The sequence below is a fragment of the Panthera pardus genome, unplaced genomic scaffold (assembly GCF_024362965.1).
Source record: "Panthera pardus isolate Hobbes unplaced genomic scaffold, ASM2436296v1 HiC_scaffold_24, whole genome shotgun sequence".
NCBI classification, from domain to species: domain Eukaryota; kingdom Metazoa; phylum Chordata; class Mammalia; order Carnivora; family Felidae; genus Panthera; species Panthera pardus.
In genome coordinates this window covers 31521844-31543454 of record NW_026526810.1, presented here as the reverse complement: position 1 = coordinate 31543454, position 21611 = coordinate 31521844, and the positions used below count along the sequence as shown (strand labels likewise).

The 21611-nt window shown below is 40.2% G+C and overlaps 1 protein-coding gene and 1 non-coding gene across 5 annotated transcripts; both read right to left on the bottom strand.

The window, feature by feature from the left end:
• Positions 1-911: 911 nt before the first annotated feature.
• Positions 912-19900, bottom strand: TIPIN (TIMELESS interacting protein). 4 transcript variants are annotated; one of them, XM_019441724.2, is made up of 8 exons: positions 19807-19900; positions 16421-16558; positions 16229-16307; positions 15701-15776; positions 10168-10290; positions 9870-9933; positions 3328-3534; positions 912-1502 (listed from the first exon to the last, which is right to left on the bottom strand). In XM_019441724.2, exons 2-8 carry the CDS (start codon positions 16548-16550, stop codon positions 1312-1314), a joined length of 870 nt encoding a protein of 289 aa, XP_019297269.2. In that variant the 5' UTR covers positions 16551-16558; positions 19807-19900; the 3' UTR covers positions 912-1311. The 4 variants fall into 4 exon arrangements, with proteins under 4 accessions (XP_019297269.2, XP_019297268.2, XP_019297270.2 ...); XM_019441723.2 differs by lacking the exon at positions 19807-19900 and adding an exon at positions 17487-17688; XM_019441725.2 differs by lacking the exon at positions 19807-19900 and adding an exon at positions 17159-17178.
• LOC128773350 (small Cajal body-specific RNA 14) lies at positions 8858-8993 on the bottom strand. The gene has a single exon (XR_008417616.1). It is a non-coding gene; the product is annotated as a small Cajal body-specific RNA 14 (non-coding RNA).
• Positions 19901-21611: the final 1711 nt, after the last annotated feature.

Here is a 21611-nt window from a genome sequence, read left to right as displayed (position 1 = left end):
TAAAAATATAAATACATAAGGGCGCCTGGGTGGCTCAGTCGGTTAAGCGTCTGACTTCAGTTTGGGTCATGATCTCAGTTCAGGAGCCGCGTACCGGGCTCTGTGCTGACAGCTCAGAGCCTGGAGCCTGCTTTGAATTCTATGTCTCCCTTTCTCTCTGCCCCTTCCCCGCTTGAACTCTCTCTCTCCCTCAAAAAATAAACATTAAAAAAAATTTTTTTAGGGGTACCTGGGTGGCTCAGTTAGTTAAGTGGCCGACTCTTGGTTTCAGCTCAGGTCATGATCTCAGTTTGTGATACGGAAGAGCCCTGCATGGGGCTCTGCCCTTACAGCATGGGGCCTGCTTGGGATTCTCTCCCACACCTCTCTGTGCCCCTCCCCAGCTCATGCTCTCTCAAAATAAATAAACTTAAAAAAAATAATCATAAACTTGGTTATCAACATGGTACCTTATCTGTAACTTACCCCTCTATCAAGCTGATAAACTCAGGCAGGAAAAACTCCAATTGGGTCTACCTACCATCAGGTCCTAACACTTGTAGCCTCATATTTGCCATGCCTCAGTCTTCCTTATTTTCTAGATTTTCATTTCTGTATCATTATTGGACATGTTCTTCTCAATCCTTGGACTCTCATCCACCAACTCAAAGGTGTTCTGTGAGTCCTCCCTAGGTGCTATGTGTTCCCCATGATACTTTGCAAGTTTCTCTCCCACCAGTTGTTAAGGTACCAAGGAGCACTGGAACTTCCCTAGCACCCACGCAGGCCAGACAATATGTCAGCCTTTCATGTGATGCTTTAAGTATTAAAGTGACTCCTCAAAATATACATAAGCACATATAAAACTTTAAACATTTTACCAGAAGTGTACATTGAAGAACTAAACAGCAATGAGAAACTTTCATAAAGCCTTTAGAGACAATTTGTAAGACTTCTATTTCTTTTTTAAAAAGACATTAATATTCATTATATATTTACATCTTAAAAACACCCAATTGTGTGAAAAGGAAACATTCAATGGCACACTAGCAGCAGAAGGTGCTTATTAACTCCTAGTCGTTTTCATGTCATATCTATAAAAACACTAAAGGGAATAAATCAACTCAAATAAGAAACGAGTATAATTATAATACCAGATTTTAAACAGGAATCTGTGAAAGTCTTACTACATGAGGATTTTCACACCGAGTAGACAAAATACATAGTAATCTAAAACTTAGAGGATAGCAAGTTAACAGCTTTTCTCTTAGTTGAGGCCTGTCCAACCTCAGTGACATTCCCAGATAAAGCATAAAGTTACCACTATACATTTTAAAAGGATTGGTCCAGTTGTGTTTTCTCTATTTTTAATTCCTCCTCTTCATTTACAGCATTGGCAGCAGCATCATTGTGTGGACTCTCGAGAATGTCTTTGTCAAATCTGTTTGATGACTCCTCCTCTTGATCTTCCCCTGTATTAACCTCTTCAATGGTCTCTGCCCCGGGTATGCTCGCTAATGAGTCTGAAAGAGAAATTACTCCTTCTAAGCACCTGATCCAATCTTACCTGATAAATACAAATCTCTCCACAAACTTACATCAGTGGAAATGAAATCTATGATCATTTTTCTAAAAACAGCCATTTTTATACATGTACAAAGTCCACTCAAAAATGCAAGTCTTGAACTCAAACCTTGAATCACAGCCAAATGCAACTATTTTCATTCAAAAATCATAACTACTAGACAATCGTTTTTAAAAATCAAATGCTCCTTGCAACTCTTGATCTTGGGGTTGAGTTCAAGCCTCAGGCTGGGTGTAGACATTACTTAAAAATAAATAAAAATAAAAACCAAATGCTCTAAACAGCTAAATGTCAAAGTGACCTCTAGCAAAGAAAATTTAGGATCCTTGTATCTATTTGGCCAAATTTTAAAGTCATATATTATAAATAGAAGATAAACCTTAAAATGCTTATTGCCAGGTATCTTTGATAATGACAGCAAGGAACTGCCATCAGTGAGAGTTGTATCTTCATGTAATTTTTCACCTGGTAGTAATAAAATATCCATTTGTAAAGCTGAAGATTAAATTCATTTTAATTGGAAAGAATGATAATGTAGTGACACAAATTTTCACTTGAGAGTTTTATTATCTTAGGTGAAACTTGTTTTATAACATGATGCCTTCAACACTTAACTGTAATTCTTATTTTCCCATTTCAAAAGGAAAACTACATTGGAAACTGAGAAAGATATATGTGATTCTCCTTCGTGCATTCAAAACCAATTTTCATTATTTTTAAATATAGTTTTGACAAACTTGGTTGTCTAAGTTTCCAAACCCACAGTATATTTTAAAAACAGCAAATTTTGGGGCGCTTGGGTGGCTCAGTCAATAAGCGTCCAACTCTTGGTTTTGGCTCAGGTCATGATCTCACATTTCGTGAGTTCAAGCCCCGCATCGGGGTCCACACTGACAGTGCGGAGCCTGCTTGGGATTCTTTCTCTCCCTCTCTGCCCCTCCCCCACTAACTCTGTCTCTCAAAATAAACTTTTTTATTAAACACTTATTTATTATTGAGAGGCAGAGAGAGAGCAAGAGTATGGGATGGGCAGAGAGAGGGGGAGACACAGAATCTGAAGCAGGCTCCAGGCTCTGAGCTGTCAGCGCAGAGCCGGACGCGGGGCTTGAACCCACAAACCGCAAGATCATGACCTGAGCCAAAGTCAGACGCTTAACCAATTGAGCCACCCAGACACCCTGAAAAATGAATAAACTTAAAAAAATAAATTAAATAAAAATAAAAAATAACAACAGCAAAATTTAAGACAGTTTTAAAAAAGGGAATGCATCTGATAAGCAAACCGACAGCTAAGTGACAAAATGCAATAAAAAGCAATTAAGGACCTATTTACGTCATAGCAAATGGCTCTGAATCCTCAAAGGGTACAGAAGGCATTTTGTATGTTTAGGAAGGTACCATAATAATTAACGTTCGTAATTATGACCCTACAGATAAAATATGTGTCACATGCCTTAAGGAGTCAGGGAAGAATATATTTTTGAAAGATTCAGAATCAAGTTTAAGTGATTAAAATAATTTTTCAAGAGGTACTCAGCTATCCAGAAAACCATCCTGGACTCCATTTATTCTTTGAAGATTCCAAATAGCTCTCACATACATACACGCATTGCCTCTCTCTCAGATATACATAAACTTAATATACTGTATCAGATTTTTCTATTCCTAGAGGTATTTTATTTTGGAGGTAGTAGAGAAGTTAAAATTTCTAACATGTCCCTGATATATTAATGGTAGCACATAAAACCCAGCATAAAATTTACCATTTCCGAGGGACTGACTATTACTCAGTAGCTTTGCCTGCCTTCTTTCCAAGGCCAGTTGTTTATTTCTCTCAATTCTCTGTTGTTCTTCTTCTGTTAGGCTTCTACTCGACTCAGAAGCAAACTTCTCACTTTCCAATGAGCTTGTCAAAAAGGGATCTGATTCGGTAGCAGTTACATCATGTACATTATTTTCTCTTACTTCATCTAGAGTAGAAATCAAAGTTAGTACATCCATAGTTAGAAAAAGAGCTTATGCAGCTATTAGTTGAAAACCAGTTTAAAGTAACAAGACGCCAGATCTGAAGAAACAAATTTGTTTCTTCAAATTGTTCTGAGGTGTGAGAATGTTACAAATACAGATTACCCTTCAACAATATAGTAGTTAGGGGCGCCAATAGACAGCACAGTCAAAAATCCACATATAACTTTTGCCTCCCCCAAAACTTATCTGCTAATAGCCTACTGTTGAATACCAATAACATAAACAATTAACACATCTTGTCTATGTTATATGTATTACTCAATTTTTAAAGTAAGCTAGAGAAAAGACAATGTTATTAAAGGAAAGCATAAACAAGAGAAAATACATGTACAGTACTGAACCACAAAAAATCTGTAAGAGGAGGGAGCACCTGGGTGGCTCAGTCGTTACATGTCTTCTTGGTTTCGGCTCAGGTCCTGATCTCACGATTCGTGGGTTTGAGCCTCGCATTGGACTCTGCACTGACAGTGAGGAGCCTGCTTGGGATTTTCTCTCTCACTGCCCCTCCCCTGCTCATGCTCAGTCTCCCTCTCTCAACATAAATAAACTTAAAAAAAAAAAAAAAGAAATATAAATCTTTACAACAAAAGAACAATAAATTTTAAAAAAAGAGACCTTTCAAATCAAATGGTAATACTAGTTTAAAAATATGCAAGAAGACAAAGCAAAAGTTCTTAGTTATGATGAGAAAATATTTTCTGCTTGGGCTAATAAAAGAACTTAAAAGAATCCAAAGGATATTCTTGTTTTACATCCGACAAAAACAATTTAATAGCTTACTATAATGTCTGTATGATACACAGTAGTAATTTTATGTTGGCTAATTTTTTTTAAATATTTATTTATTTTGAGAGTGAGAGAGAGAGAGAGCATGTGTGTGAGGGAGGGGCAGATAGAGGGAGAGAGAGAATCCCAAGCAGGCTCCTCACTCTCCATGCAGAGCCCAACCTGGGACTGGATCCCACAAACCATGAAATCATGATCTGAATAGAAGTCAAGAGCCGGGCACTTAACCAACTGAGCCACCCAGGTGCCCTGCCCCTAAGCTAATTTTTAATAGGGTAAATAAAACTCAGACACAAAGTGAAAAGGGAGGGGTGCCTGGCTGGCTTAGTAAGCGGAGTGTGTAACTCTTGATCTCAGGGTTGTGAGTTTGAGACCCACACCGGGTGTAGAGATTACTTAAAAATAAAATCTTTCAGGGGCACCTGGGTGGCTCACTCAGTTGGGCATCTGACTCCGGCTCAGGTCATGATCTCACAGCTCATGGGTTCAAGCCCCATGTCGGGCTCTGTGCTGACAGCTCAGAGCCTGGAGCCTGCTTCGGATTCTGTGTCTCCCCCGCTCTCTCTGCCTCTCCCCTGCTTGCGCTCTGTCCCTCTCTCTCCCTAAAATAAATAAATATTAAAAAAAAAAATTTTTTTAATAAAATAAAATCTTCCAAGGGCGCCTAGGTGACTCAGTCAGTTAAGTGTCTGGCTCTTCATTTCAGCTCAGGTCATGATCTCATGGTTGTGGGACTGAGCCCCACACTGGGCTCAGCATGGAATGTGGAATCTGCTTGGGATTCTTTCTCCCTCTCCCTCTGCCCCTCCCCTACTTGTACTTGTTTGCTTTCTCTCTCTCAAAATAAATAAACTTTGAAAAAAAAATAAAATCTTTAAAAAAAAAAAAATGAAAAGGAATAGAAATTTAGAGATCTATGAACATATTTCCACGTGAATTTAAAAAATAACTCGGGTGCCTGGGTGGCTCAGTCTGTTAAGCACCCGACTAATAATTCAGTGCTCTCTATATTAGTGTCAATAAATTCTTTTTTTTTTTTTTTAAGTTTACCTATTTATTTGGAAAGGGGGAAGGAGGAAGGGAGAGGGGCAGAGAAAGAAAGAGACAGAGGGAGGGATAGAGAGAGAGGGAGGGAGAGAGAGAATCCCAAGCAGGCTCCAAGCTGTCAGTGCAAAGTCTGATGTGGGGCTCAAACTCACAAACTATGAGATCATGACCTGAGCTGAAATCAAGAGTCGGGCACTTAACCAACTGAGCCACCCAGGTGCCCCTAGTCTTAATAAAGCTTTAAAGCCCTGTACACCAATAATCCTCAAAGTAGGATGCCCCTGAAATGATCCACAGTGGGATGGAAAGTAAATATTGTATCTTCCATTTATATTTCATTTAAGAATTAAGAAAAATTGTCGTACTGAATTCAAGACAGGCAGTGACAAATTATCATTTATCCATATGACAAGCAGTTAGTTCCACCTGTAGAAGGGTAGGAGAGCTGGGCCCTTGCTCATGTTTTGAATTTCAGCATATTGTGACACAGAGTTGATTCTGATTGCCCAGTTAAATAAACTGTCTAGTTTTAATACAAAATGCGTAAGTGATAGCTTAAAAATATTTCTGCAAAATAATATGTAGAAGAGAAGGTAGACAGAGATAACAGAGATACAAGCAAGAACTAAGAAAACGGCAAAGCTGACATTTCACCTTCTCCCTACATCATTCACATCACAGGGTTAAAAAAAATAACGTCCTCTGATCTGACAAGTAGACAAAAAAAATTTCCATCAAGAAGACCATTTGAAATATGAATTTACATACATTGTGCCTTGAGGTATTAACTAATGTAGTAAAAACCATCACAACTAGCACAACATTTTAGGACAAAGATAAACCTGTACAACTATTCCAGTGGTTTAAAATCATATGATATTTAATTTTACAATCCAAATCCCTTTTGAGGTTTCTTCCTTGACAGTGAAAGACAAAAAGCAATACACTTGACCTTCCAGACATGGAAAAAAAAATGCGGCCAGAAACCAAAATCCATTCCTTTGTCAGGAAATATTGATGGAAGACAGACAGAAAACATTGCTAGAGAAGTTAAGAAACAAGTATTAGAACCAACTATGCAATTTTGGGATATCTAATATGCTTCACCATCCATGGCTTACAGGATTCCAAATTAATGATAATGAAATACATATCGAACTACTGTGTTGTGGGTCATGAAAGGAAAGATCTCTTCAACAGTAAATGGCCTCTTTAATACAATGTTATGTGGAAAAACAATGGGAACAGAATCACTGATGGAGCTTCAACTGATAAAAATGGGAGTAAAAAAATTAGACCCCCACATGAAATTCACTCACTGCAACATTCATAGGCAAGCCACTGTGGCAAAGAAGCTAAAGACAAATATTCAATGTGCTACAGGATGCCATCGTTTCGGCACACATCAACTGCCAGATAAGCAAATATGCAACAATTATTAAAGGGAAGTAGTGCTATGGGAAAAAAAGGACAGAGGAATCAGGACTGGGGGTGGGAGTACGATTTTAATAAAGTGGCTGCAGAGACTTCACTGAGTTGACATCTGAGCACAGTCTGAAGGAGGTAAGAGAGCCATGCAGACTTGGGGGCAGGAAAGACAGGACGTGTTCAAGGCAGAGTGTAAGAGTGCAAAAGCCTTAAGACAAAAATGCGCCTAGCAGGTTGGAGGAACAGCTAGGAGGCAAGTGTTGTGGAAGCAGTGTGAGTGGGAAACTGTAAATGATACAGTCAGAGAGGCAAAAGAGGCAGGGTAAGGAATAGATACTGTAGGGCCAAGTAGGACATTATAAGGATTTTGGCTTTTGCTTTGGATGAAATAAGGAGCCACTATAGGGCTTTGAGCAGAGGAGTGATAGGACTGTATGTCTCCCAAAAATATAAAAATATAACCCCTGATTTAAAACAAATTTTTTTTAACTTTTTATTTATTATTGAGAGACAGAGAGAGACAGAGCATGAGCATGGGAGGGGCAGAGAGAGGTGGAGACACAGAATCCGAAGCAGGCTCCAGGCTCTGAGCTGTCAGCACAGAGCCCGACGCGGGGCTCAAACTCACTAAACGTGAGATCATGACCTGGGCCGAAGTTGGTCACCCAACCAACTAAGCCACACAGGCGCCCCAACCCCTGGTTAATTTTTAAGAAAAATGATTGATAAAAGGTAGATGACAATTTACTTGTAAACTTCGACCAAAAATCCTTGCATTAGTGAATGGGATTGGAAAAGGGATACCAAGAGTTGTGAAGTGCGGTGTGTGATACTCTATTTCCGTTTGCATGCATCTTAATAAGGTAAAACCAAGATTGGGTGGGAAAATACTGTATCTACACCCCACCTTCAAATCATCGATCAAGTATCAGCACAAGATTTTTGGAAAAAAAAAACAAAACAGTAGAATATTCAATCATATCGTTCTCACTTTAAAACCTCATAATAATGTTTTGGTGAAAATAAAAATGTGCACTATTTACCATATCCATTTAACATGTATTATAAAAACAAATAAAATGCTCAAAACATGTACTGTTACAGTCCCTTATCCAAAAGATTTGGAATCTATCCTCTTAGGATACAAAGAAAACAGATACAACAAGGCTGTGTGATATAGGCCTCTTCTATGAACCCAGGATTTCAGCACGCCTGTAATTCCATGACTAGTCCTGTGTTAATTTATGCCTCTGCATGAGTCCCTCTCTCCAAAATCACCTTTGCCTGGACTCTACTCCGTATCATTCAAAGGACTTGTGATACGTCCTCTGTGAATCTTTCCCCTCCCCTAGGTAAAATCAACTATGCTCTCCTTTGCACCCTACCCTGTGCCCTATTCATATTTCTAATTCTAGCACCTATCAGAACAGAGGTAGTGTTATATCTCACTCGTTCACTAGTCTGTCAGCCCATGAGCCAAGGGGTCTGAACTTATTCATCTTTATCCCTGAAACTTTAGCACACACTACGCAACTCAAAAAAGTGCTGAACAATCTAACCCAGTGGTATGTGCTGTGGAATAGACTGTCGTTACTAATTCCTTTTTATTTACCAAATCCCATGCCACTGACACATACCATATGTTACCAACATATTTACAAAAAATTTTTTTAATAGTTTTTATTTATTTTTGAAGGAGAGAGAGAAGAGCATGAGCAGGGGAGGAGCAGAGAGAGGGAGACATAGAATTTGAAGCAGGCTCCAGGCTCTAAGCTGTCAGCACGGAGCCCGGTGTGGAGCTCAAACTCACCAACTGTGAGATCATGACCTGAGCCGAAATTGGACGCTTAACCGACTGAGCCACCCAGGCGCCCCGTTTTCCAAAATATTTAAATCACAATCCTTCACATTTTTAAAAGCAGTTTATAAATAACTTCGCGGGATTCTAAACGCAGCCTATATTTTCTACATCTATTAAAAGTTTAAAAGACAAAAATAAACAAACATGTATGGAGCCATCGCACAGAAAATCTGATAACTATACAGACCCTGTCGGCAGGAACCATATGTTTTGATGTGTGTGACTGCCTATGGTTGCATTGGACAACTAACAAATGCAATCGATACCAGGAACAGTCACATAGGTCTTACTAAAATCCTATAGACATCGTCCTTAGCTTACAATGGGGTTACATCCTGATGAGCCCACTTTAAGTTGATAATATTTAAAGTCAAAACGGATTTAATATACCTACCCTACCTTAAACATGCTCAGAACATGCACACCAGCTTACAGTTAGGCAAAATCGTGTAACACAAAGTCTATTTTATAATAAAGTGCTGAATATATCATGTAATTTATTGAATACTGTACTAAAGTAGAAAACAGAATGCCTGTCAGTGTATCGGTTGTTTACCCTCATGATCATGTGACTGACCGGGCAGTGTGGCCACCGTTGCTCGGCATCACGAGAGAGTGTCCTAGCACACACCCCTAGCCCAGGAAAAAAATCAAAATCTGAAATTCTAAGTACGGCTTCTACTGAATGCCTATCACTTCTGTACCATCATACAGCTGAAAAATCATTTCAATCAAACCATTGTTAAGGACCATCTATGTACAGCATCTGTACTCTTAAGAGAAAAGTAAACTATTTCACCATCAAATTATTCTAATTCCCCAAAGCCCCTTCTTAGTTGTGTATATGTATATGAACACTCTATTTTGTCATTTATTCTCATTAACAAGCACCACAAAGGATCGACGGGTCACCACCTGACTTCTCAAAAGCTCAAGTTCTGTGGCGAAATATATTTTTACAACATCTGTTAATGGCACTGCAGTCATGTCTTTAAGAAACAAGTATTAAACAACACATACCAAGGCATCTTAATTCATTCCTATTTACTGTAATTATATACACAATATAGACGAAGAACTCAGTGCTTCATCTACCCATACCCCAACTAAATCTATTTCTAAAGCAGTATTATATTAATAAACCTATATTCTTACCATTATTATTAATAAAATCTTCATGTAAAATAGGGAGGTCAAGTCGAATTCGTTTTAAACAAGTCTGAAAATAAAAGATATTTTTATACTTTCACCAGTAACATTTGGGGGAAAATGATAATTTATTCAATTCTTAGTTTCAAAAAGGTTGTTCTTCAAATAAGTACTATTAATTTCCTTTCTCTCTACCGAGAGAGATTTGAAAATGAAAATGCAAACAGCTACTTAGCCTCAACTGAATCCATACTTGGCAGGATTTAGCACTGTGAATGATATTCATAATCATCTCCACACCTACCTGAACTTCCTTTTTACTTCCCAGGTATTCAACTCTGTCAATAAAATCCTCAAATTGCAGTTTAGGGAATAGCCTATGTGCCCAATGCTCCATGTGTCTGATTAGCGTTTTCAAGTCTTCAGCCTGGCACATAAAAATAAAAATGCTAAATAGAAGATCCATTCTCACAACTGACCTTGTCAGCAGATTTTAGAATTGAATAGTAATGCCAAAGTCACTGGTGTCATTTTATATTTATATGGTTAAGAAACTTTTGAAGAAACTTTAAGAGAAATATTTATTGAGCTTAGAGAACTGCAGTCTGAAAGAGCACTAGATACATATTTTAAAAAAAAAACAGTACGAAAACTTAATAAAAGTTAAAAGATAATCATGCGTCTTTTCAGAACTGTAAAGTAACATATGAAAATAAGCTTTAATAAAATATGTCAAGGTATCTTTTAGGAATAACTAAACAAAATGACAGGTCCCTAAATCATATATAGAAAACAAAGTATTGAGAATTCAGCACTGTGAAAATATATTCAGAAATCCCAAGGGCAAAGTACAAAGACTAGCAACAACAGTTTAAATGTTCTCAGAGCACACTACCTGTATATGAAATTTCAATTTAACATTAAAAATTTTAAATGAAAATGAAAAACAAAGTTTAATAAACTGAACTAATGAATGACAAAATTCTAAATTCCTGGTTTTACTATAAAATATTTACTTCTTCTCAACGTATTTTTTTTTTTTAACATTTATTTATTTTTGAGAGAGAGAGAGAGAGACAGACAGACAGAATCCGAAGCAGGCTCCAGGCTCTGAGCTGTCAGCACACAGCCCAACGCAGGGCTCGAACTCACAAAACCATGACCCAAGCTGGAGTCAGATGCTTAACCGACTGAGCCACCCAGGTGCCCCAATAGTATTTTTTATTTTTTTTAACATTTATTTACTATTGAGAGACAGAGAGACACAGAGCATGAGCAGGGAAGGGGCCAAGAGATGGAGAGACAAAGAATCTGAAGTAGGCTCCAGGCTCTGAGCTGTCAGCACAGAGCCCGATGCGGGGCTCGAACTCACAAACCCAGGTGCCCCACCCAACAGTATTTTAAAATAGAGTAGTCAGGGGTGCCCGGGTGGCTCAGTCGGTTAGGCGTCTGACTTCAGCTCAGGTCATGATCTCACAGTTCCTGGGTTCGAGCCCCGCATCAGGCTCTGTTTTTTTTTTTTAATGTTTATTTATTTTTATTATATTGTTCATTATGTCTAATTTATTATCATTATGTATACATTTATATAATTATATATTATACATTATATATAATTGTATTATATATTTACATATACTATTTATATATTAATATTATTAATATTTATTATAATTTGTTTATTTATGATTATATTAATAATTATTATTATTGTAAATAATTTATTTATATTTATTTTTGAGAGAGAGAGAGACAGAGCATGAACGGGGAAAGCAGCAGAGAGAGAGGGAAGACACAGTATCTGAAGTAGGCTCCAGGCTCTGGGCTGTCAGCACAGAGCCCGACGCGGGGCTTGAACTCACAAACCGTGAGATCATGACCCAAGCTGAAGTCGGTCGCTTAACCTACTGAGCCACCCAGGCGCCCCCCACAAAAAAATTTTTTAATAAAAATAAAAAAATAAATAAAAAAAAAAAAGAGTAGTCAAAACCACAGGCTCCAGGTCAGACTGCATAGATTCAAATCTCAATTCTACCACCCCTAGGTAAAATCAACTATGCTCTACTCTGCACCCTACCCTGTGTGACTTTAAACAAATCACTTTACCTCTATGCCTTCTTCTTCATGTATAAAATAAGAATAATATTATACACACTTTGTAGGGTTATGAGGAATAAGTGACACAAGTAAAGTGCCTGACAAAGTATGCACTCAGATACCGGCTATTATTGTTGTTACCTGATCTTGTCTAAGCAGCCAGTGGTCAAGCCTACCAGTAACTAAACATGTAATACTAAGAGCATGTGTTATCCTTCTCATTCTGATAATAAATATAAAAGGTTTCTTTTAATCCAATCACCTAAGATTATTTTCCAACTGTTGGGTGTAGCTGGTCAGTCACCTCACAACGTCATGTTAGACGGAAGGGTCACAAGAAGGGAAACACCCAAATACAGTAGGATGTCCTAAGTCATACACGGAGAAAAAAGCAGTAAGAACTCAACTTTGTGAGAAAATAAGAATTTCCAACGGCAAAGTACAGAAGACTAAATAGCATAAACTCTCAGAGCCTACCCTCACTCAGTGAAAAAACACAAAATTTTTATCCTTCAGATACTCATTTATGCTAAAAAAGTACTTATTATGAAAATGATGAAGACTTCATTAAATTCAAAGCACCAATTCATCATTACAACCCAAAAATTTCAACAAGGGCAATGATAGGTATGGTTTTAAGGTTTTGGTGGGATTTTTTTTGGTTTCTTTTTTTTTTTTTAATTTTTTTAACGTTTTTTTTATTTATTTTTGAGACAGAGAGAGACAGAGCATGAACAGGGGAGGAGCAGAGAGAGAGGGAGACCCAGAATCGGAAGCAGGCTCCAGGCTCTGAGCCATCAGCCCAGAGCCCGACGCGGGGCTCAAACCCACGGACCGTGAGATCGTGACCTGAGCTGAAGTCGGACGCTTAACCGACTGAGCCACCCAGGCGCCCCTCTTTTTTTTTAAGTAAACGTGAGACTTTAACTCACAACCCCAAGATCTCGTCCCATGCTTCACTGACTGAGCCAGCCAGGTGTCCTTCTCTCTTTTTTTTTTGAGATGGGTATGGTTTTATTATTATTTTGAGAGTGTTTGCACGCACATTCATGAGGGTGAGGGAGGGGCAGAGTGGGGGAGGGAGGGAGGGAGGGAGGGAGGGAGGGAGGGAGGGAGGGAGGGAGGGAGAGGGTGTGAGAGAGAGACAGAATCCTAAGCAGGCCCCAAGCCCAGCACAGAGCCCTATGCAGGGCTCAATACCCCAACCATGAGATTATGACCTGAGCCGAAATCAAGAACTGGAAGCTTAACCAACTGAGACACCCAGGCACCCCCATCCTTTTTTTGAGATGGGTATGTTTTAAAATATCCTGATTTAGGGGCGCCTGGGTGGCTCAGTCGGTTAAGCGGCTGACTTCGGCTCAGGTCATGATCTCGCGGTCCGGGAGTTCGAGCCCCGCGTCGGGCTCTGTGCTGACTGACCGCTCAGAGCCTGGAGCCTGTTTCGGATTCTGTGTCTCCCTCTCTCTGACCCTCCCCCGTTCATGCTCTGTCTCTCTCTGTCTCAAAAATAAATAAACGTTAAAAAAAATAATAATAAAAATAAAAAAATATCCTGATTTAGGGGAGCCTGGGTGGCTCAGTTAAGCGTGTGACTTGGGCTCACATCACGACCATGCATCTTGTGAATTAGAGCCCCACACTGGATTCTCCGCTGTCGGTGCAGAGCCAGTTCTGGATCCTGTCTCCCTCTCTCTCTGCCCCTCCCTCACTGGCTCTCCCTCTCTCAGAAATAAACATTTAAAAAAAGATAAAATATCCTGATTTACATTTAGTTTTGTGCCAAAATAGGACACAGACTTCTACTCTCTCTTCCTATCCACTGAAGCTGAGCAAAGGTACAATTTTTCAGCCTCCCAGGTTTGAAATCTTGGGATTTTTAATTGACTTTATTTTTCATTGTTTATTTATTTTGAGAGAGAGAGCAAGAGAGTACAAGAGCAGGAGAGGGGGAGAGAGACTCCCAAGCACATTCCATGCTGTCAGCTCAGAGCCAGAAGTGGGGCTTGATCTCATGAACAGAGAGATCATGACCCAAGTGGAAATCAAGAGTCGGATACTTGACTGATTGAGACACCCAGGTGCCCTGTTTTTAACTGAATTTAATTTTATTTTTCCAAGTAAGCCCTATGCTCAAGGTGGAATTTGAACTCATGACCCCAAGATCAAAAGTCACACTCTCTACAGACCGAACCAGTCAGACACCCTTCTTGGGATTTTTTTTAAGTTTTTTTAAATGTTTATTTACTTTGGGGGGGGGCGGAGAGGAGCAGAGAGAGAGGGAGACACAGAATCCGAAGCAGTCTTCAGGCTCTGAGCCATCAGCACAGAGCCCGACGAGGGCCTCGAACTCATGGACCACGAGATCATGGCCTGAGCTGAAGTCACTTATTCAATCAACTGAGCCACCCAGGCACCCCGAGACTATTTTTGACTCCCCTTTTTTTTTTTAATCTCCTTCTATCCAATTGTCTAAGTACCATATGTTGTTTCTCTCTCTACTACTGCCCTATCAGGCTATCTTTACCTTACTCATCATCAACTTGGTAGTGCAACAGCTGCCTCCTTCCAGCCTCTTCCTCTTTCCGATTATCCTACATACCACACCAAGATGGTGCTCACTGTTGTATTAACATTACTCTAGCTGGGCTATGAAAGGGGAAGTCTAAGCTCTGCCTTTAACTATTGGCAATGGACACTTAAAACTCTAATAAAACTCCATTTCCTTAATAACTAGATAATAGAACCAATACCTACCCCAACAGGTTGAGAATTAAAGAATATATTTGAAAATACTTCATAAACTACAAAGCTTTACAAAGATATCTGCAAAAAATCATATCTATACTGTACATGATTCAGAGAGAAGAGACTTTTGGGGCACCTGGGTGGCTCAGTCAGTTAAGCATCCAACTTTGGCTCAGGTCATGATCTCATGGTTTGTGGATTCAAGCCCCACACTGGGCTCTGTGCTGGCAGTGCAGAGCCTGCTTGGGATTCTCTCAAAATAAATAAACTTAAAAGATAAGAGACTTTTTTCTAATTTTTTAATATTTTATTTATTTTTGAGAGAGAGAGAGAGGGAGAGCGTGCACAAGTGTAAGAGGGACGGCAGGGAGGGGGCGCAGACACAGAATCTGAAGCAGGCCCCAGGCTCTGATCTGTCAGTACAGAGCCCAGTGTGGGGTTTGAATCCACAAACCATGAGATCATGATTTGAGCTAAAGTCAGACCCTTAACCAACCAAGCCACTCAGGTGCCCCAGGAGACTTTTTAAACGTACATTTGGACAGTGATCAACAGTTCTTAAATGTCTTCATTTTTCAACAACTTAACTGATGCCTACTATGAATCAGACACATATGACAAGATAAGTATCATATCTTAGGGACACGTAAGTGATTGATACAGGTAAAGTCCTTGCTCTCCTGAAACCTAAAATTTATCTTTAATGTAGACTAAGTAAATTATATTCCTAGAAATTATAAAGTATAAAATCAGAGCTTACAGACTTAGAGATGATTTTCCTAAAGCCATACAAGGGCACAAATTAGACTGTAAGACAGGTTTCTGATTCTTTAAGCAGTGCCCTTTCCACTACATCTTAGTTTCCCAAGAGATACAATGAATGATAGTATCTGTGGCACATTCTAAGACTCCTCAGAACATGGTAACGGGCCCACAGTTTTACCAATATTTGAAAAAACAAAGGTCTAAAACAAAAATCAGACATTTCTTACCTCATAGCCTTTACCTTTGAATTTTGCCTTATCAAACACATGCCGTAATGCCGGAAGCCCTCTCTCCGAAATTAATCTGTAGAGAGAAATAGGTTTTGAATTTCCAGTTTGCTAGAGCCATCAAGGAGAAAGCAAAACCGTAAGAAGAAAAAATATTATCTGCTGAACTGAAAAAATATGTCTTTAGAAAGAACTGATCCCCCCATCAGCCCAACTAAAAGTTGGTGCTTTTTTCCAAATGTTTATTTTGTTTTTGAGAGAGAGCGTGAGCCAGGGAGGGGCAGAGAGAGCGTGAGCCAGGGAGGGGCAGAGAGAGAGGGGGACAGAGGATCAGAAGCAGGCCCTGGGCTGACAGCAGCGAGCCTGATGTAGGGCTTGAACCCATAAACTGTGAGATCACGACCTGAGCCGAAGTCAGATGGTCAACTGACTGAGCCACCCAGGTGCCCCCTAAAAGTTTTTAATATAAGGAAAAAAAAAAAAAATGTAAAGAAAAAGTACAAATGTTTAAGGAAATAGTAAATGTACCTCTGAGCATCCAGCCTGGGTATATTCCGTTTAACTGTTCTCTTTGGAGGTACAGGAACAGGTGCTCCTCTCTCTAACTCTGGTGAAATATATTAAGATTTAATACTACAAGTCTCATTTACAAAATGTCTCATTTCTATGCTGATAGATGGATAACAGAACGTGGGCACTCTTTTGGAACTCCATACAGACCTTCATCAGGTTCAGCTCCCTCACCATCTTCTCTCTGTGGAGACGCTGGAGGTGGGAAAGGAGGAAAAGTTTCATCGTCCACATGCTCATCATCTGGTAGGTCAATCACGCCATTCTGTGGTTCCAGCATCTTTTCTTCTACAAGAAAAAATAAACATGTTTATTCATCCAAGTAATCTATTATACAGTTAAGTCCTACCTGTAGCAAAATGCATGTGTTTCAGTCAGTTAAACCACATTTCAAACGCGTATCATGAAAAGAGTAGAAAGTGGTTATAGGAAAAATAGAACTGGGTTAGAAATCAAAACCGGGGCACCTGGGTGGCTCAGTCGGTTAAACATCTGACTTCCACTCAAGTCATGATCTCATAGTTCATGAGTTCAAGCCCCACGTCGGGCTCTGTGCTGAGGGCCCAGAGCCTAGAGCCTGCTTCAGATTCTGTCTCCCTCTCTCTGTGCCCCTCCCCCACTCCATCTCGCTCTGTCTCTCAAAAATGAATAAACATTAAAAAATAAATAAATAAAAACTAAGGTTTAAAAAAAAATTTTTTTTAACGTTCATTTTTGAAAGAGACAGAGTGCAAGCCTGATGCAGGGCTCAAACTCACGAACTGCGAGATCATGACCTGAGCCAAAGTCGGACGCTTAACCAACTGAGGCACCCAGGAGCCCCAAAACTGAGTTCTAATGTAGACCCTGCCGCTTAATAACTGCATGGTTTCCAGAAAATCATTTTACCTCAACTGTTGAGTCTCCCTTATCATAAAAAGATGATTTTGACTTTCCAGAGGGTTTCAAACTGTGGTCCAAATGGATGTGAAATCGGCAGGGTTCAGATACCTCACCCCCACTTCAACCAGAGCAGCTTTTAAAAAACCTGTTTACATACTGGTCTTCTAGGTAAGGTTTCCTTTGAAAGAAGAGAAATAAATAATCCTCAGGTTGGTAACTTGAAAGAATGTTTTTCAGTACCATCTAACTTGACCCCTCAGCAACATCTCACACTTTTGATCAGTTCCTTTTTCTGGAAAAGTGTTTTCACTGACTTCTGAAACACAGTACTCACCTGGTTTTCCTCCCTCTCTGGACAGTCCTCCTGGATCTTCTGTGCAGATTCATCTTCCCCTAACCTGGTCAGTAAGCATTCAAGGCTCCATCCAAGCCTCTTCACTCATTTATGCACATTGCTTTAATAATCATTTGTAGATGGCTAATTTTTCTTTAATTTTTTTTTAACATTTATTTATTTTTGAGAGAGGATGAGCGAGCACGAGTGGGGGGGGGGGGGGGGGGGGGGGTGGGAGGGGAGAGGGAGACACAGAATCTGAAGCAGGCTCCAGGCTCTGAGCTGTCAGCACAGAGCCCCGACGCGGAGAGCTTGAACTCAAGGACTGAGAGATCATGACCTGAGCTGAAGTCCGACACGCTTAGCCAACTGAGCCACACCAGGGGCCCTAGATGGCTAATTTTCTTATCTCTCTACCCTAGGCATCAAATCTGAGCTCCAGATCCCTATTTCTCATTTTACAGCTCTTAAATTTCTCAAAAGCACACAAACCAAACTTCTAAATTTTCCCAGTTCAGTGAATGACATCTATTCAGGTATGCAAATAAGAAACTTGTAAGTCACCTTTGATACTTCCTTCCCCCATCCTACATATCCTGTCCATTTTTCTTCCTAAACATCCGTTCAGTCTTCCCATTTCTCCCTACCTCCACAACTGCTTCCCACATTTCTTGCTTGGGTTATTCGATTACTCATAACCGCTTTGGCCTTTTTCTTTTTTTTTTCTTTTATTTTTTGTAATTTTTTTGGTAATTTTTTTTTTTTAATGTTTATTTACTTTTGAGACAGAGAGAGACAGAGGATGAACGGGGGAGGGTCAGAGAGAGGGAGACACAGAATCTGAAACAGGCTCCAGGCTCTGAGCTGTCAGCACAGAGCCCGACGCGGGGCTCGAACTCACGGACCGTGAGATCATGACCTGAGCCGAAGTCGGATGCTCAACCGACTGAGCCACCCAGGCGCCCCCCGCTTTGGCCTTTTTCAAACCATTCTCCCTATTACACCTAGGTTGAAGCTCTGAAAACGTAAACCCAGTCACATGATCGCTTGGCTTAAATACTTAAATAGCTTCCTGCTGCGCTGAAGCTAATGATAAAACTCCAAGCCCCTGGGTTGGCACCTTCCTACGTCTCCAGCCTCACTTCATACCGCTCTGCATGCTCTTTTCTTTCAGTCCCCTGAAAGAGCCATATCCCTCAGGTCACAAGTCCTTTCCTAAAGCTGCTTCCTATCCAGAAGGCTCTTCCCAGACTCCTTATCTCTTTCAGATCTCAATTATCACCTCCTCAGATAAATCTACCCCAATTTCCCGGAATTAAATCCTCCTATAATAAGCATTCAAAATGTCACATGCCACGTGCTGCACCATTGTATCCCCAAAGCTGGTATACAGCAGGTGCTCCATATTTACTGAATGAAGGAATAAAGTTTCCAAAGCTTCCCTCAAACCGTAAAACCAGCGGAGCTACAGGATCCCTAAAGTCTCTCCAATTCTAAATTTCAATGACCACAAACACATAAACACAAAACAACGTATAAGGTTCAATAACCACAGATTTTCAAAACTGGAAAGGCAGTTAGAGGTCATGTAATCTAAAGTAGCTTCCTACCTACAATAAATATATTCAAGTTAAGTTCAATTCTAGTTAATTTTCTCTAGGAAGAAATGGGGTTCACACCTTGGAGATCAACAGGGAAGTCTGAGTTTGATGGCAGGGCACAAACTATATTAAGTGTAGCAAGAAGCAATGTTAATTGCTTGTTCATTAATATCCAAACTACAATCGTTCCCAGGCCCTTAGGGCTCCAATGTCTAACTTCATCCAAGTTATCAAAACAGTAGAACGTGACGAAAGGGGAGTCCCACCAGACTGACTCAATGTCCTCCTTTGCTAACCACCCTAAAAACACTAAACTTTCCATCCCACCCCTCTTCATCCTTCCCATCCCCGCTCCGCTAGTCTCACTTCAGTTTCATTCATGCATTCATTGCGCATTCATTCCACATTTCACAGGACGCATCCTACGTTTAGAAACCCCTGGACAGCAAGTAGCTGGCGGCATAAAGATCGATCTGATGCACGTTCCCTCCCGCCAGAAAAACGGGGTTTAACCACAAGCCGACCCGAAACGGAAACAAGTAAATGCGCCCGCCCTCCTCACCACCAGGTCGTGGGCTCTCAGTCCCGCTCAGCCCAGGTCCGTATCACAGCCTCCACACTCCCTCCCCGCGACCCCCCAAGCACCCCAGCTCCTCCACCTGCCTCGCTAGGCCGCCGCTTCCCCCAAACCCTTCCCACGCCTTTAAGCCCGCTCTCACCTCAAACGCACGGCTGTGGCTACGGCGCGGTGCTTAACACAGCTGCCAAACCGCGTTGATCGCGAGATTCTGAAGATTTTTTTTTTTTTCCCCCCGCGAGAAGAGGCCTTGGCGTTTGGCGCCAAATCTGCGCAGGGTTCGGGCGGAGCCTAAGGGACCCACCTCCTCCAGGCCCCGCCCACCCATGTCCGTCCCCGCCTTTCCTGGGTCCCGCCCTTCCACCGCTTCCGCCCCTCCTTAATTCCTCACGGGAAATGAAATTTATTTGCATAAAGCTCATTGTGTTATGCTCTAAGCCCTTTAGACTTTGGAGAAAGGCCTCAGTTTTCTAGAAAACTGGCTTGTGGATGGAGTAGAAAAAAATAGAGGCAAAAGAATTTAATGAAAAACTTCTGATTGTTCAGAGTTAGTAACAATTGCTTGAACACTGAGTTTTACTGTTTATTGAATAATGAGCTGAGAAAAGAGGTGATAGAGTGTTAGAGTCATGTAGGCACAAAAATGTCAAAAATATGTCACTTTATATATATAATTTTTTTTTTTTAAGACAGTTCAGGGATGTCTGGCTGGCTCAGTAGATAGAACTGGCCGACGTCTTGATCTCAGGGTTGTTAGTTCCAGCCACACTTGGGTGTAGAGATTACTTAGAAAAAAAAAAAAAAGTGAATCCAAATGTCTTCAAATTTGCTTATAATACTTGTGGGGATGGTAACTGGGAATATAGGAGGAGGTGGGATGGGGACTCACCTCTATACCTTTTTTTTTTTTTAAGAAAGTTTTACCCCATGGCGAGGTTTGAACTCATGACCCTCAGAATCAGAGTCACTTGCTCTACCAACTGAGCCCGCTGGGTAACCCTATACCTTTTTTTTTTTTTTTTTTTTTTTTTTAGTTTATTTATTTTTGAGAGAGAGAGAAAGAGGGAGACATTGTGTGAGCTGAGAAGGGACAGAGAGAGAGAGAGAGAGAGAGAGGGAGACACAGAATCCGAAGCAGGCTCCAGGCCAGAGCTGTCAGCACAGAGCCCCTTCTTGGGCTCCAGCCAACCAACCGTTGAGATCATGACCTGAGCCGAAGTCCGGTGCTCAACCGCGCTCTGCCCCATACCATTTTTCAACATATAAATACATTAACTACGCAAAAAAAAAAAAAAAAAAAAAAAAAAAAAAAAACCCTAAAAGAAGTTATCTGTGGCAAATATGGCATTAAGATTTGACAAATCACAAAGATGGGTAGCGTTTGCAACATTATTCTACTTTGCTATAACTTGAAATATTTTGTTAAAATTATAAAAGAATAGAGACGCCTGGCTGGCTCAGTTGGTGGAGCATACAACTCTTGATCTCCGAGTTGTAAGTTTGAGCCCCACGTTGGGTGTAGAGATTACTTAAAAATAAACTCTTTTTAAAAAATTATACAAGAATAAATCAAGTGTGTGAGAATAAGATAAACTAAATTGCAAGCAAGCTGTATTATCTAAAATTGTGTATGCAAATATGTATATGTACCATTTTCCTCGATTTTATGATTTTATTTCTATACATAAATATTTTACATAAAAAATATGTATAAAATACATTTATCTATAGCTATACATGCAAGATAACATTTATTAATATTAAGCAATTGAGAAAATTAATGTTAGGGCCCCTAGCTGGCTCAGTGAGTAGAGCATGTGACTCTTGATCTCAAGGGTTGTAAGTTTGAGCCCCATGTTGGGAGTAGAAATTACTTAAAAATAAAACCTTTAGGTGTGCCTATATGGCTCAGTCAGTTAAATGTCTGAGTTCGACTTAGGTCATGAT